The following is a 17,790-nucleotide window of genomic DNA, read 5'->3' on the forward strand; positions in this document are numbered from 1 at the left end:
GGTCACCTTATATCATTTTAATTGCTTTTTTTCTTTTACAATAACTCACAGTGTTTCTGGGTTCTGTTGCTTCAAAACTGAGTTCTTATCATTTTTATTTAAATCTGATTGGTTTCATGATTTGAATACAATGAGGAATACAGTTCATTCCCAGCACTTAGGATTCTGAGGATAAACACAAAGCAAATTCAAAGCCAGGTGGATCCCAGCGACTGTAACACAGTAATGGAGACGTAACATAGCTATTCCAATTATATTTTAAGCTACTTACTCTTACTTTAAGCAATTTCAACTTGAAGGAATGAAGAGTTTATTTAAGGGATGTGACATAATTGCATTTCAGCCACTATGGGAAGAAGATTGAATTTATGAGATTTTTCTCATTTGATAGCTTTGCTATAACCGTCATTTAGCCCTTGCTGCAATACTCACCGACAAGTCTCTTCCCAAAAAATAAAGTTTCATTATATAATAAGTTTTATTATATTAAATCCTTTCATCATGAACAGACTTTCTAAAATCTAAGATATTTTAGGGGGTAGTGAATGTACACTTTTGGTGTCAGTATCAAATTCTTTTGAAATGTTACAAACTTTAGCTTATTTTCTCTGTTTCATTTAGTCTCTCAGCATGTTACTCGTCAGCGTTATTGCGCCTATTCCCTCACGAGTCTGTTGATTTGATTATGTAATTGCATTGTTGGAGGCACTTATTGTAACTTTCATCAAAATATGATACGCCAAAAATATGATCTCTATTCACCCACTTCAAAACATATCATGTTTCTGCATATCGAACCTCCTATCGGCCACACTTTCTTTATTCATTCTTAATGTGAAAACCCTGTCTTTTCTTTCCTGATCTGAATAATAAATGTCTCCTTTGAAAATATCATGAGTTACTCTCCAGTTGTAAGTTGGCCATACTTACTGAGCTTTTGCTCTAATTGAAATATTGTAACAGATTTTGTCTAAAAGGAAATATATGTAAATAAATGTACTGATTTTATAAAAAAATACATTCAGATAGAGTTAGTATGTATTTTTTGGCCGTGTAATATATAATATCCTTTCTGGAATATGTTCTTTACACATGTCTATGATATATTACCATAGTTCAACTATATACATAAATAAAATAAATATCACTGTATGATCGAGTGTATTATCTAACAAAATAGTACCCTTTAAACAATATTTGTGCATAATGTAGGATTTAATAAAATGTGTAGTTTGCAATAAACAGTTATTTCAAATTATTTACACTGATTTACACTGGTTTACAGTGATTTGCACTGATTTGCATTGATTTACAGTGATTTGCAGTGATTTGCAGTGTTTTGCAATGATTTACATTGATTTATGCTGATTTGCAATGATTTACACTAATTTTACAACATGTCTCAAAGTAAGTAGGAAATTGACACATTCAAAAAGAACTATAATAAGAATATATATTTTACATTTAATAGTTTAGGCCACTGTGATATATTTGAACATAAACTGTGGCTTAATCTTGTTTGTATGGATATGTGTAAAACATCATAAAAAATATTTACATTTATTTATTTATATCTGTTTTTATTTTTTATATTTTTGGGGTTAAAACATAATTTAGCTTTTTTTTCTGGGCAGACACACAGAGTAAGGGGAAATATATTTGTAACATACATATTGTATTATACATCCACTTAAGAAAAGCATAAAACATTTACTTGTTTTTAAAAATCGGATCCTGATCATTGTTTAAGAAAATAGCCTTAATTTATAATAGCTATTACAACATTAATGAAGGTATGTTTTTGGTTAATTACAACTAATTACCCTAAAAAAAATAAAAAAATTAAAAAAAAATCCATACAGGGGTTAGAAATAAGACTTTATCAGGTTTAACCATAAAATCAATACCTCTAAATGTTACATTTTAACAATTCAAATTTCATGTATTCTGCTGTTGTAACATATAGGAAGCCATCTCAATTGTGGATTGTTGAAATGAAGGCCTGCCTTGGGGTCTACATCCAAGTTTTCGGGTTCGGTAGCTTAATTCAAATATACTGAATCATTGAGGGGCTTCAGTGCACAGATTCACATTGCATTGTGAGTGACATGAACACCTACAGCTATTCCTATCAAAGTATGCTTTCTACCAGAGGATTCTTGGTCTTTCACTCGTGAGAATTACCATGACAATTTCAATGTCAAGACCCTGAGTGAAGTGGGAGCAGCCCTCTTGACTCACCAGGAGAACCGTCACACAGCACTCCTCTCAAAACCCAGAACATAGACCATCAGATTGCTTTGCCATTATCAGATCAGCTTCATCTGCCATCCCTGGAGTATCTTACCGTGCTATTGCCAGTTATTGTAGTTCCTTTAAGGTTCCCTGAGAAGGAAATTACCTGGAAATGATCCAGTGAAATCATCTCCAGCGCTGTCTCTCTCTGCAGCCACAATGTGAGTATGCTGTCAAGTTTGCTGTATTTCAATTACAACTCGTTGCACAAATTGCATGTTTGTTTTAAATTAAATATATCATTATTATTTTTATGCTACTGACTAACATGTTCAAAATATATTGTACCGACATGAAAGGAATTAATAAACAGGATTTGCCAAGAAAAATCTGTTTTAAAGTGGTCTACATATGCCAGCAAAATATGTGCAGAAAATGTGTAGGCAGTATATTCTAGGTATACAGTGTTTACTATATAAGATAATCACAGATTGTTGCAAAACAACAGAAAGTTACAATGTTGGACCATTCCTACAGTTTACAGAACTTTTATAATATTTAGATATATGAGTATTATGAATTTATACATTGAATGTCTTAAGTCATGCACTTTTTAAGAATATATATAATTTGCTTTGAATTGTTGCGTGACTTATTTTCAAAACCAGCTTTCAACTGCAGGAAAAAATACTACTAAGTACTTGTGGGCAACAGAACACTAGTAGTAAAGCTAACATAACTATCATGGAACAATTGTTTAACTTCCTTTTATTAAAAGATAATAATTCCTTCTTTTTTGCTATCAGAAACTGTAAAACATGATGTAATTGCTTTTCTTACTTGATAAGACCCCAACTACAGAAGAAGATTGTTGTAAATCCCAACTCTGCAAAAAAGTTTCTTAAGTCTATCTCAGAAGGGAAAATATATTTTGGAAGTTTTTAAAAAAGCAGCGTTTAGAGCTTGCTTAATTTAAAAACTGCAGTAACAATAGCCATGGAGCCGTGTGAACTAACATGCCATAGGAAGCACCTAATGTCCATATCCTGAGTTCTATAGTCTGAAACTAAAGTTTGTAGGCGGACTTCTGACAGGCAGCATTATGCTGTCCTGTCATACGTGGGTTTGAAACCTGAAAGCTATGAGCTTTCTATTTATCATTGAAGGTCTTTCTTCTGTGTCCTGAGGGTTCAGCTGAACAGTCTAAGTCTTATTAAATTAGTAAGATGCTTCTACTTAATTTATTTAGTTGAGAGAAACCCATGTACTTCTAAACTCACACTTTTTGACCAGAAGTCTTCATGCCTACATATGAGAAGTGGTAGTTTTAGGACATATTGTTTTATTAACATACAATAGTTTTATTGATTTGTACAGTTCCCTGGGTTCAAATCAAAAGATCCTCATAAATTGGAATACTCACCCTGTTCTATATAATATTCTAAAAAATTCAAATTCAAGTAAGCACTTTTGAGTTATTTTCCATAGAGTCCCTTAGACTTTCAACCAAATAGCAATTGTTATACTTCATAATTTGACTTGAGCTTTTACTTAAGATTTTATTTCCCCGTTATTGAAACAAAAGGAAAAATCCATTATTGGCACCTGGTCCATTAACTGTATTTCCATATAAAAGTGTTGTAGTATTAGATGGTAAAAGCATAGCAATCTGCAGGCAAGCATGGTGAATTTTGCATTTATTTTGCGTGTCTAATATAAGTATTTCATTGATATGCTATTGCCTGCTTATTTTAGTTGTTAAAAATTGTATAATAAATATGCATTTCTGTATCCACCATTTGACTGATATTTCAATTTTATATATTGAATATGTTTACTGAGACTGATAAGATATATATAGGCTCCCTTGAGAAAGATACGTACAACATATAGAAACGTTGGGCAGCTGGCTCTATATATATATAAACATACAACTGAACTTCAATAAATGGGTAATTTCTTATCAATTAACAACTTATTTATACCACCCAAAATAGAGTTTTACTGTAAAGTAATCTCTGTGTTGCAAGACAATTAAGATGATAAAAGTTTGACTAGGACATTGATCATGCTATCCACACATCACCCTGCTTCCATTAACTGTTAATGTCAACACAGTAAACATACCTCTACCCACCCCGTTTTGAAATGTAATTTCATTTCGCCGGGATCATAGTGGCTTTGTTTCGGGCAGTTTCGATTTGCTACCTGATCAAAGGAAGAAGGTCATTTGATTAATTGCATGTGGAACGGTCAGTTGGCCTAACGTGACACTGAGCACATGCGGACAAAAAGATGGCCTAACTTGTGTGGGTGCGCTGTGCAGAATGCACATAACTGGGAGAAAAAGGAATTCCCAGCAGGGACTGCTGCTGTGCTGTATCCAATAAGCACTTGCTGAAAGAAGCACATCTGCCAGGGAGGCCACTTTTGCACAGCGTGCAAACATTTTTGAGTTTGTGGGCGTGCAACAAAAGACAAGGGCATCTCAAATGATTTCCTTCTTTCATTTGCAGAGGAGGATGCAAAAAACAAAAATGCTTGAAAATTTCAAATATTTTAATGTTGCTTGATTCATTCAGAGCAAACTGTTGTTGGAATACTGAATGCAATATTTACATTGATTTGGGTATAATATATATTTATAGCATTTGAAATAATTTCACTGTTGTCCTCCTTGACTAGCTTATTGCATTAACTAATAAAGAAGTTCAATTTTCAATTTGGGCTTAAAATGTACCTTCCAGAATAATTAATCATATAGGATAGGCAATGCAGTTAAACTTTAAAATTAGACTACATTTCCTTTTTCCTGTCTTTTTCAAACTTACACACAAATGAATAGGCAAAGATATATCTTTATATATTCTCAGTGATGTATTCCTCTTTCCAGAGATGAGCAGTCATGTTGAACCTGGTGCAGCCAACCAATTTGCAAGAAACGAGATGATAATTCAATAGCTTTACAGGTCACTCTTTTTATCTAAACGCAGTGTCTTATGTGACAGACTTGCAATTAATGTTGCTTGTAAGGCGCTAGGCTCATTAAATCGGCCTCATTATGAGTGCTCAGGTCCTGTGACATTGTATAAAGGGATTTCCCCATTATCAGCGTCTGACACAAACTTGTAATCAACAGGACCAATGCTGTTCTGTCAGGGGGATGTCACATAAACTGTGGTAATATTTATTCTCACTTGTACTATTAAGGGTAAAAAATGAGACTGAAGCTGACAGACACGTAGGCTTCTTTCACTAATGGCTGTGAGAGACATGTAAATGAGGCGTCCAGGTCTTTCAAAGTTCTTACTAAGTAGTAGCGACCAAATTCATCAAGCTCTTTACTCCAAAGTGTGTTGTACACCTTTTTTTGTTGCAAACAGAAAAAAAAAGATGAAAGTTTTATAGTTAAGAGTTCGAAACAAGTGTTTTAAAAGGTATTTCCTGAAAAGAAAATAGCTGCTTGTTGAACCATTTTATTAATCATGTCTTCCATATCTAGAATTATGATTTAATGGCCCTTACTATTATATGGTATCTAGAATTATGATTTAATTTCCCTTACTTACAAATTTAGCCCTTGTCTGGACATAGTAAAGGATTCATTCACATATGGGGAATTTCAGTGTAAGTGGCCATTTTTTAAAAAGCATCCATTCTCTCAGTATAGATACAAAAAATCAGTCTGAATATTATCTTACTGTGTCTTATATTGAAAGTACATATAAGACTGCAAATTCCAGGGTCACCTCTCTGTGTACAGTTGTAGTACTGTACATTATTATTATTATTATTATTATTATTATTATTATTATTATTATTATTATTATTGAAAAGAATTGTGAAAAAATTATCTGTATTACTGAGTTTACAGTATTGTTATTTTACAGTTCTCATGTGAGAGAAACAATAAAAAATATATTTAAGATTGCAAACAGTGTAATCATTGACAAGTATGTCAAGTGCCACAAATATGACCATGGTCTGGCTAGCAGATGTAAATCTTTAATAAATAATAATTTCAATTAAACTATGTCTGATGGTATGTTAAGGCTGCCATTTTTATCTTAGGGTTCTGTGAGATTTGCTCTTGTGGTTTATTATGTCATCACATAAGGGGTGCACATTATTATCAGTATTACTAGTTGTAGTAGTAGCAGTAGTAGTATGAAACTAACAGAGGTTTATAATCAACAGGACAGCCACAGTAGGTCTTGGTTTGTTTGTGATTGCCTGATCAGTCAGGTAATATATCATTCTTTTTCTGAATGGCTGGCACTGCTGCTTATCCAAAACAGTGAACACTGTGCTAAGAACCTTACACATATCATGGATCTCTACATTAGATTTGGTTAACAACTAAAGTACATAGAATATTATTTAGGGTTCTGTACGAAACAAGCAGATACCCATCCAAGGAGAGGTTCCCATGAGCACTGTATAGTTTTATATATAATATAGCTAAATACGAATAACTAAACAGTATAGCTAACCTTAATGTGACATAATTCCATCCGATACAAGCCATCTGATATAAAGACATGTCAGATGGCTGTATCACATCAGGATCTACTGTAAACCCTGCCTTGTTCGGCTAGCTCATTAAACAGTCACTCACAAACACAGTGTGACTTAAACAGTTTATTTGCAAGGCGCAAAGATACAAAACATGTTCAGGGTCAGGTCTTCTCTCCAGGGGCATGCCCATTATTTGCCACTATGAGGAGCTCCCACAGACCTTAAAGGGCTAATATTAATATTCAACGGGCATACAGTTAAGTAACTCTTAAAGCGCTAACAGCAATACATAACAGACTTCTTACTGTTATGCCACTTCGTCCAAATGTATCCTGTCAGAGTCGCAGTTCAAATTGTTTTGATCACACTCTACAGTCTATATAATTTGTTGAGCTTCAGTACAGAAAATGAGAGACAATTTGTGTGTGCTGGAGTCCTTTGCTCTGTCAAGGTTGCTTCCTATTATGTTTAACTTTGGCTGGATGCCGACACCCTTACAAAATCCATAATCTAATGCTGCAAGACACTCTTTGTAACCGTCTTTAGTGTCACTTGAATGTGTCGATCAAAGAGCGATCCTGTATTTGGAAGACAGTGGCATTCATTGTGTGAAAGAACTGAAGTGACTGCAAAAAGTGATGACATGAATGCATGCTTGTTGTCAGCCCAGATTAAAAGATACAGTTGTGTATTAATAGCTGCCGAGTTAGGGAAATAGGAATCTCATAGAAATCATTAATACTGAATGTAGGCGAGTATTCTAGCTATCCTTTACACAGATTAATTAAACTAAATACGCACATTGGATTATTATTATTATTATTATTATTATTATTATTATTATTATTATTATTGATAATATATAGCTGCTATATGGAGGATCTAGTTATAATAACAGCAAAAAATAAAATTAAAATAAAACAATGGGAAGATGGTATCCCTAATACATTACCTGATAAAAGCAGTGCCTTTTGGAGAACAGGGTAAGTCATGCAAGCGTGTTTCGAATCCCACTCATGCCAAGTTGCCCACCTTGCTGGGGACCCACAAGAAGTGATGCCATTTGTGAATGAACAAAACAAACCCCACTGACTATTCAGAAGAGTGTTCAATAATGAGTATTAAAGGTAGTCATTTTTTCTTAATATAAAATTGTTTCTGAAAAGAAAGGTGGCTCATTAAGAACATGGAAAAAAATAAAAATAAAAATGTGTTATGTCTAGGTCCTCAGATAAATGATTTCATGCTCTCGAAATAACGGTTTGAAATGTTGAGTTCCTGGGATAAATTATTTTATGATGTCGACGTAACACATTTGTATTATTTGTTTTTCCCCAATGTCCTTAATGAGTCACTTTAGAAAAGACTCCACAAGGCTGATTGTAAAGGGTGGTGGGTTGCACAGGCTTCAGTGAACAACGCTCCACCTATGGGCTTCGGTATCCAGCACAATGCTAATAAGCTTCCCCACCTTACTTCCCCACAAGCAGCCTTGAGGTGTCGATTCAGAATCAATTTTTGCTGGAATAAGTTGACAACAACCACCGAGAATCATACAGAATATGCACTCAATGATATAAACTGATTCTTTTAATATCACTTCAAACCACACGGTAAATCCTAAAGAGGCATCATGTTTAAAATAAATGCTAAAATGTGTTTCAAAACTGTTGCATGAATCTGTTTGATACACTGTTAGAGTATGGACATTGTTTTTTGTAAGAATCTTTTTTCTTTTAGGAAATAAAACCTATTTGAATAGTTGCTGTTTAAAGAATATCTATTGAAATAGTGGGCTCTATTCACAAAGCTTTTACTCAAGGTGCTTTTCAAAGTTTTTATTAATAAATTAAAGTTTGATATTCACTAAACTGTTTCTGTACTGTTGTTAGTGTAACTGTCAGTGGTCCAGAACAATTTCAGGAATATCCAACTTGATTTTATTCATCAAAACAAAGTTTGAAAGAACATTCTTTAAATAACTCATGTGTTACGCTTTTTGAATAGAGCCCAGTATCACGTATACTGTAGTAAAATACTGGGGTATACTGCAGAACACTGCAGTTTCCTTGGTTTACTACTTCATGGAGTAATTAACAGAATGTGTTGGATGGTTTTTAATCAATTCAATATAGTTACATAGTAAAAAAAAAAAAAAAAAGGCATACTGCCTTTTGTGTTTTAGAAGATTTAGTGTACATGGCCATAGGCTTTAAAACAACTCTTGTAAAAATTGTAAATTTGGGATAGTAGTCTTAAGGCATAAATTTCAATACTCTGTTTCATCACAATTAAGCAAGACTCCAGACACTCCCTGAAGAGGCTTCGTCGTAATGCTGTAACAGACATGCAGGTACTTGAAACAATACAGCACAGATTTACTGAAGCAACCATGAAGAAATACCATACCCACATGTATATTCCTCCCCTCTTCAAACCTGCTTGACAAGTTTACTATACTATACTATACTATACTATACTATACTATACTACACTATACTATACATTAAACTGATGTTTCTTTATTATGTTACCTGAAGGACTACAACCCACCAGTGAGAAGGACAAAATAATTGGGAAAAATTGTGAGTTGCATGTTGCAAGGCTGGCAAATCATGAGAAGCATGCTTTCCTGCAAGCCAGTCTGCTGCCCTCTGTCTGATCCAAGAGAACATACAGGGAGTGGTACCACACAAAGCTGGGGGGAGGGAGGGTAATGTGGTCTTTTCTACAGTATATCAGCCATCTCCACTGGCTGAGCTTGGGGAGTGTCTGAGAAGAGACAGCTCTCCCTAGTTCACTTTCTAATGTATTACGTTAGCAAGGATATCCTTAAACAAAGTAATGGTAAGCCATGAACACCCATATCTTCAGAGGCAATCCATAAAAATGACAAATCTGTTGGGTTACAGTCAAGTCTTTCTAAATACCCAATGGGAATGTGTGACAATATGTGGCATTGTCATTTAGGATGTCCCATAAGTCAGGCATCATAGGCAATGCTGGTTAGGTTGTTCTCTGTTAAACCGGGCTGCTCCCTGTTGACTATCTGCACCACACATCAAAATGATCTGATGTGGTTCCTCTTTGCTTAAAGACATTGAAACATCTGAATGAAACAGAGAGACAATCAATGTTAATTAGTAATAATTATGCTTGTGATGACTGACTCATGGGCCACACTGTATAGCTAATCTTGAATTGAGACACTTCTAAGTTGTTGAATTTAGTGCTCATGTAAGGATGCAGGAACTCAGACATATTGCACTCAGGCACCTGACATTTGGTTCTCTTAAGCAGAGACAGTTGTGTGGTGGTCTTGGGGTGTGTAATGGAGGCTAAGCTGAAACCTCCAAACTCAAATCATTTGTGAGCTCAATTCAGCTCTATTTCGTACTGGTCCAGCGATGAAAAAGTAGAAGTTTGACCAACATAGATTATGGAAACATACAAATTGTTGTGCCTACATGGTCTAACCATTAGGTGAATGGGTTTATAACAGAGCTTGAGGATTGCTGCAAGTATGGGCTAGAGTATTCCTTTGTAGTTGAAATCCGAGTGCATAGAAGGCTACAATACAGAGGCCTGTAGTCATTAGATACTATTGTTGTGTCAAAATGAACTTGCCTGTTTCACTTTAGTTTTAAACTTGTTCTAAATCCAATGCAATGGTATTGGAGGACTGATAATACAGTGGCAACATTTACATAGCATCACAATGGTGTGAATCAATGAACAATAGTAATCTATGGCAGTATCATGGCGCCATGACAGCACCAGTATGCAGCTGTATCAGGACCCTAGTGTATTATTTATTCCAAATCAAATCATTGCTGTCACTGCTCATGGTTCAGCTAGGGCTTCTCGTTTTCTATAAAGGAAATTACCAATAAGAAGAAACAAATGCCACCAAATGATGCTTAATCAAATGTCAAATGTTTTATTAATAAGTATCAGTACATGTTTACTATAACGTGTTAGTTTTTTGCAATTTGAAATCTATGAAGTGATGGCAATACATATTATGTAAGATTATCCAGAATTATTTTGTTAGCTCTGTGTACTTTGAAAGTATAAAAATCATGCCTTTTAACACAATCTAAAACAATCACACCTCTCAACTGTAAAACACCCTGTATCATTGTAGTATTTTATATATTATTTGAATGTCCATAGCGTTGTCTATTTTAAAAACCTCCCTTCAGTGTACAGGCTATGTTACAGAAGGGTTTAAAGATGAGGTCCCACTCCTTACCCCCTGTGGCTCCGCCCACCTAGCAAACCAGTGCTGAAACAGCATGCTATTGAATGCATTGTATATAATGCACACAAAACTGTGCTTTATTCACACATGAATTGTGCACACACTTCACCAGAACTAATTCCCGTACAGTTTAAAAAAACTAAACTCGAGCTACAAAAAAGAAATTGAAAGTGCTAAACCTAACACAAAACGGGTCGGCAGAAACCAAAACGTGTGGTTGGGATTGGGAAAGAAGGAATGCCGCGCCTAAAAAGGAGTGTAGAAAAAAACAAACAAACAAAAACTTAGTAGGATATATTCATTAGTATTACTATTAATATTATGTTGTGGTACAGCACACAAATGTAATCATACAATCTAATCTAAAATGTAATCACATTTTGAAACACAAGGCAGTAATTGCTACGAATTATTTGTTTTTATTGAACTTAAAAAAAATAAAAAAAAATAAAAGGTTGAACCGGATCAATATTAACACTCCAGTATTTATCAAACGCAATACTACTACTACTACTACTACTACTACTACTACTACTACTACTAATAATAATAATAATAATAATAATAATAATAATAATAAAGACTAATATATATATTTATATATATATATATATATATATATATATATATATATATATATATATATATATATATATATATATATATATATATATATATATATATGATTTAGCTAGTAAAACCAGAACGCCCAAGTGAGAAAAATATGATGTCATTTTCCAAAAGAGCATTTCAAATGCAAAATGAGCAAAATATTATTCTGTACTATATAGGTTAAAGTTTGCTGCAGTGCCATCTCGAATAATTGTATATTAAAATACAACTTTGTGCTACGGTACTAGTATAATATGCCGTGTCATTAGTGTACAATATGTTGTTTTTTTTTTAATCAGTGTTTCTATCGAAGATAGGATTAGTGTAACTTGTAATGCTGAATACAAAATGAGTAATGTTGCTTAGAGCGCGCTATAGCACAACTGCTGATGTGTTGATTATATCGGTTTAGGGGCTGCTTGCCTTATGGGATCAAACTTAATGGTACATGTTGTTCAACTCAGCCTTTATCTACATTTAAGTGCGGATGATTTTTTTTTTTTTTTTCGTGGGCATGATCACTCGAAGATTTTACTTTCGAGAGTATTTCTTACTGGAAGTTTTAGTTTTTTCTTCGCATTGTCTTAGTGTGTGTCGACAGGCGTGCTGACGTTACTGACAGTAAAGGTTGCTGTCCAGAATTTATTGCATCATCAAATCCCATTCTAAAAAAACAGTTACATGCCGGGACACGTACAGGCGCCGCAAGTGCTGAAAACAAAGGGGGAGTATTTGTTAGCATTTGTGTTAAACGAGACAATCTGTAAATGTAACTATATTAAAACAATGCAAGCTTATTTTACACCGCCAGTATCGGTTACAGTAAGTAATGTAAATGTGACAATTGGAAAGCTGCAGATATCGGGTAGGGCGCCTGTGCGCCCTTCTTGGTGTAGTCGAAGCAATTTGGAAAAGATGCCAATACAGCACATCAGAAACCAAGAGCCTATTTACAATAAGTTTAATGTGAGTTATTAACATGTAATATAATGCGGTATGATTAGCCTGTTTATGTGTATCTAAAGTTAAAAACTCAGAACGAAATAAAATACATGATTTATCAAACTATAATAATAATAATAATAATAATAATAATAATAATAATAATAATAGTTGTAGCAGTAGTAGTTTATAAACCAACTTTCTATTGGTGTCAGCTATTTTATACACAGGTTACTGCTTTTTATTAAATACTTACATTTTGAATGTAACAAATGACTGGTCAATGCGTGCAGATCTATGTAGTCATTTTTTTTTTTTTTTTAAAGTTACATTTTGAAGTAACTTAATAAATATTGGCATTTTATTTCTCTTTTACACTTACCAAACATGTCTGCCGTTCTTATTCACGGCTATAAAATAAAACGCACAACAAAACAAGGAACAACATCGAAGCGGCCTTAACTATTGAATGTCAAAGGAACAACATCGAAGCGGCCTTAACTATTGAATGTCAAAGGAAACGATACTTTTATTTAAATAGACTAAACTGTGTTTAATGATGCCTATTATTTACATAAGCTGTACCCTCAGATGGAAATAATATTCCGCCCCCTCTTACCCCCTCTCCCATTACTTTCTTTCTTTTTCTTTATTAGTACTGAAGTTTCACAGCCCACGAGGAATTTTTTACTTCAAAATGTCCAAAGATGGCTCTTTCTTTATTAAACATCCTTTCTACACACTCTTTGGTCGGTTTCCATTCTGTTTATGTAGCTTCTTGATGGTAAGATTTTCTGGTTTTGTAACTTTTGTAGGGTTAATTAAATATCTGCTTGTCTGAAAGAGTTGTAAAGATGGTAACGAATAACGAATATATATAAAATGTACTTTTTGTCTTACAAAATATGAAATATAATTGAGAAAAGTGCTTTTAAAAGACTGGTTAAATATGTAGCTAGCAGCTCCATGTGTAACCACTAGATGGCGAGTGTATGAGACAAAAATGAAAGTCCATAATACAGCGGGCTTTTCTCATTTCGTATATATTTTTAGATAAAGCAAATTATAACATACATTATCTGTAATACATAAATACAGTGTGAATCCGGTTATGAGTTGTCCTATATATTTCAAACTGTAAAAACAAATGTGTATTTGCATTTGTATATAAGTAAAAAATAAAATTAAAAAAAGTAAATAAATCCACAAATACCAACAAAAGTGAATTTAGTGTATTCATAAACGTATAAATGAATATAGGCAGTTTATTAAAGCAAGGTCTAGTTAAAAAAATATACAGTTGGACGATGGTTTAAATTATGTATTTAATTGGGTCTTTGTTATGTGTAATTTCCCCCTTGCTGATGCAGTAGTAAAACGTCCACATTCGTATAAAAATGAATGCTGCTAGAGTTTGTTACGTGGTTTTAAGAAAGCAGATCATTTTGGACTCTTCGATATTAAAATGATTAAAATGAAGATGGTTATTTCGTATTTTTATCAATGAAAAATTAACATAATTTCCGCTACTGTACTGTATAAATAGCATCTACTTTCCAAAAAAACACAGGCATATTGAAATAGCACACTTTCCACCACTATTTCAGTTCCGTGAATGAGATTGTGGTTACAGAAGCTGACTAGAAGACAGCAGTTTTGCAGCTAATTTTTTCCGGAATGGGTTCCAAATATGGACAAGTAGGCCGTACCTTTATCTACCGGATAATGCCATGTATGGATTGTGCCGCTAACCGGAATTCTTCATAGTAAAAAACGAATCATTTCTGTTATGGAGCGAAACATTCCGAAAAAAAAGGTTGTGTATGAAATGCTTTAGTTGAATATATTACTAAAACATGTTGCCGACGGGATAAAAAATAAAGTTTGACGCCGGGTTTTTAACTAGCGTATTACAGCAAGCTCTCACTCGGGGGTTGTCCATTGGTGTCGTCACAAAGCCATCAGGAGGCAGTCCCAGCCCAACCTTCTTTAAGCTATTCAATCCTTATTTGGTAAGTGACGTCAGATGCATTCAAAGCCTCTCCATAAATACATAGTACTGTACCACTCACACAGCGACTGAGATTTGCCATTGATTAAACAGATCTGCAGCTGGAAGCATCTTTACACTACAGCCTCAACTGCGCTTTGCTAGAATTGGTTTCTCTCTATGACAGCTAATCTAAGATACCGTGTTTCTTGCGGAGTGAAGAAAGATAAGGCGGTACATATAAAATAAACCACTTTGTTTTGTATTTGCTCGCTCACTATAAGCTTGTGAAAAGCTGACACAGGCTAAACGATGACAGCCAAAACTGCAGAGAAAGCTCCAGTAACTCTTGGTGGTTTTGTGCACCAGTTACCTGAAAGCATCTACACAGTAGATGACATCGCCACGAATTTGCCAGCATCGGTGGCAATCTTTCCTAATACTGATTTAGGAGGGCATTTCGACCACGTTAGCGGAGTGCCAGGAGGTAAGCATTGCCTGTATAAACTTTAAATCTGTGTAATAATATAAGGGTAAGGTATCTCTGAGTTTTGTAGGAAAGGTGTTGGTTGTGCATGTAAAACAGATTGCATTTGGATGTCAGTGTCAGCAAGTGTTTTATTCAGTACCGTATTGTACACTAGACTACTGGAAGTGTATTCTCATTTTAAAAAATCTGTGTGCAGCGTTAGACATTTAGTTCTGTGCGCATTAGTTACAGCTTTATACAATATAATTAGGGTAGCACATAAATGCCATGTTGACAACGGTGTATGCACCGATGTATATAGGCTATAAAATGGGGATAAACCGCGCTGGTTACAAGTTGCCATTACATTCACTGACTGGAGATTACTTTATTTGAAATATATATTTGTCATTAAAATGCTCCGGTCTTGCACGAGTAGGATGTTTAACAATAATACTATCAAAGTCCTACGCGACGCATCCCTTGTCAAATCGTATGTCTTACATTGGAGATGCTTTGCGCTTATGTGGTTGCGCTGCTGTTGCCGCCCCTGCAGGTGTATCACTTAAAATAAATTAAAAAAGAAAACAAACACACAAAAAACACGTGTAATAACTTAACAAATGTATTTTTGTCATTATGTGTTCACAGATGGTATGACCAACGTTGACATGAGCACAGATAGAAGGTCTCTCGACTTGTCTTCTTACTCCAGCAGTTTCACACAGCCTTCACCTCGCAATCAGACTTTCACCTACATGGGCAAGTTTTCGATTGACTCTCAGTACCCAGGTGCCAACTGGAACCCAGAAAGCGTCATTAACATTGTGAGCGCCGGGATCCTGGGCGTGACCCAGCCGCCCTCGTCATCTTCATCACCGGCCTCCTCCATCTCTCCTAACCCCTACTCCAGCACCTTGAGCTGCACTATGGCTCAGAACCAGCCTGACATGGAGCACATCTATTCGCCTCCCCCTCCTTACTCTGGCTGTGGAGACGTCTACCAAGACGCATCGTCCTTTCTGTCCTCGTCTACCTGCCACATATCCTACCCCCCGCCGTGTTACTCTTCACCAAAACCGTCCACGGACAGCGCTCACATGTTCAACATTATCCCGGACTATTCCAGCCTGTTCCAGCCACAGTGCCAACGGGATATCCATTCAGTACCTGAACGCAAGCCATTCGCCTGCCCACTGGAGTCTATGAGAGTGCCGCCACCTCTCACTCCCCTCAACACTATTCGGAATTTTACACTGGGGGGGCCAGCTATTGATGGACCCAGACTACCCATCGCGTACAGCCCCCAGAATTTACCTCTGAGACCCATCCTGCGTCCGAGGAAGTACCCTAACCGCCCGAGCAAGACCCCTGTGCACGAGCGTCCCTACCCGTGCCCGGCAGAGGGATGCGACAGGAGGTTCTCCCGTTCTGATGAGCTCACTAGGCACATCCGAATTCACACCGGTCACAAACCATTTCAGTGCCGGATCTGTATGAGGAACTTCAGCCGAAGTGACCACCTCACTACCCATATCCGTACCCACACAGGAGAGAAGCCGTTCGCCTGCGATTTCTGCGGCAGGAAATTCGCAAGGAGTGACGAAAGAAAGAGGCACACAAAAATTCACCTCAGGCAAAAGGAAAGAAAATCTTCCTCGGCTGCGTCAACGACCTCAGTAGTTTCAAACACGGACAGACGTGCCAGTATTAGCACATCTACCGGTAATATGTGCCCTACAGGCAACAGTATGTGTCCTTCCAGGACAATATAAACACACCCCTCGTATTATACACACTATCAGAAAGTATAATAATAATAATAATAATAATAATAATAATAATAATAATAATAATAATAATAATAATAATAATAATAATAGATATACTAAAACCGAAAGTACTTGAATGGTTTTGAAGAGATTTTGCCAAGTTGAATCGTTGCCCTTTCAGATCATATACCCTTTGCGCTTGAATAAACTATCAACCCATGCTGTATGCGTAACATATAATGCACTTTGTCTGCACGCATTCATCTTACAGAAGTTCCAAAGCAGTTATGATTGACTGATACGCACTTTCATTATGTTGTTTAAGTAAAAGTTTTTTTTAGCTTGAAAGATTGGGAGGTTTACTTGATGTTTTTTTTCAATTAAAAATGAGTGAAAAGAAGTGCACAATTCTACTTTTTCCCTTTTTAGTGTGTTCATATAGCCAGAACAAAACTAGTTTGCTTTTGTGATAAACTGGCTTTTCAATTTATCAGTACTGATTGCAATGTGGAGGGTACAAAATAATAGCTAATATAAAAAAATATATATTTGCAATAATTGTGAATAACATGTACTAAGTTATTTTTAAAAAAGGTCAAATGTATGTGTTGATGTTAACATGCTTATTGATTGTTCCGCTTCTGCGCGGTGCCTTGTTTTGTGTGCCCTGATAATTGTCAGCTTCTTGTAGCCAATACAGTGTCAGTACGTTTTCAACCAAGCTGTATAATACCCAAGCAATTTAATATCGTTTTTTTGTTTGTTTTTTTTAGAATTATATATTTTTGTACGCATTGTTTTGTCTCTTATTCTTAAAAAAGTGTTACCTTTGTATAAAAGACTGAAGTCAGAGAATGTAAATATACTTTATAACTCATACCGACTTTACGTTTGTTCGCTCGGATTGTTTAATACGACTGAAAATACTGTATTTGGTAAAAAAAAAAAAAAAAAAAAAAAAAAAAAAAGAACGACAGCTAGTAGTGCT

General features: G+C 35.2%; 1 protein-coding gene across 2 annotated transcripts; it reads left to right on the top strand.

The window, feature by feature from the left end:
* Positions 1 to 2,360: 2,360 nt before the first annotated feature.
* On the top strand, positions 2,361 to 17,773 carry LOC117418074 (early growth response protein 2b-like). Of its 2 annotated transcripts, none has more exons than XM_034030645.3 (2): positions 2,361 to 2,456; positions 15,682 to 17,773. In XM_034030645.3, the coding sequence occupies exon 2, from the start codon at positions 15,687 to 15,689 to the stop codon at positions 16,803 to 16,805; it is 1,119 nt and encodes a 372-aa protein (XP_033886536.1). In that variant the 5' UTR covers positions 2,361 to 2,456; positions 15,682 to 15,686; the 3' UTR covers positions 16,806 to 17,773. The 2 variants fall into 2 exon arrangements, with proteins under 2 accessions (XP_033886536.1, XP_033886534.1); XM_034030643.3 differs by lacking the exon at positions 2,361 to 2,456 and adding an exon at positions 14,664 to 15,048.
* Positions 17,774 to 17,790: the final 17 nt, after the last annotated feature.

Source organism: Acipenser ruthenus, chromosome 13 (assembly GCF_902713425.1).
Source record: "Acipenser ruthenus chromosome 13, fAciRut3.2 maternal haplotype, whole genome shotgun sequence".
Lineage (NCBI taxonomy): Eukaryota > Metazoa > Chordata > Actinopteri > Acipenseriformes > Acipenseridae > Acipenser > Acipenser ruthenus.

What these genes read in the sequence shown, in the direction of transcription:
- LOC117418074 (XM_034030643.3), top strand. Translation starts at nt 14,874, where the DNA reads ATGACAGCCAAAACTGCAGAGAAAGCTCCAGTAACTCTTGGTGGTTTT. An exon ending in CGTTAGCGGAGTGCCAGGAG is followed by an intron (nt 15,049 to 15,681) that starts GTAAGCATTGCC and finishes ATGTGTTCACAG; the next exon opens with ATGGTATGACCAACGTTGAC.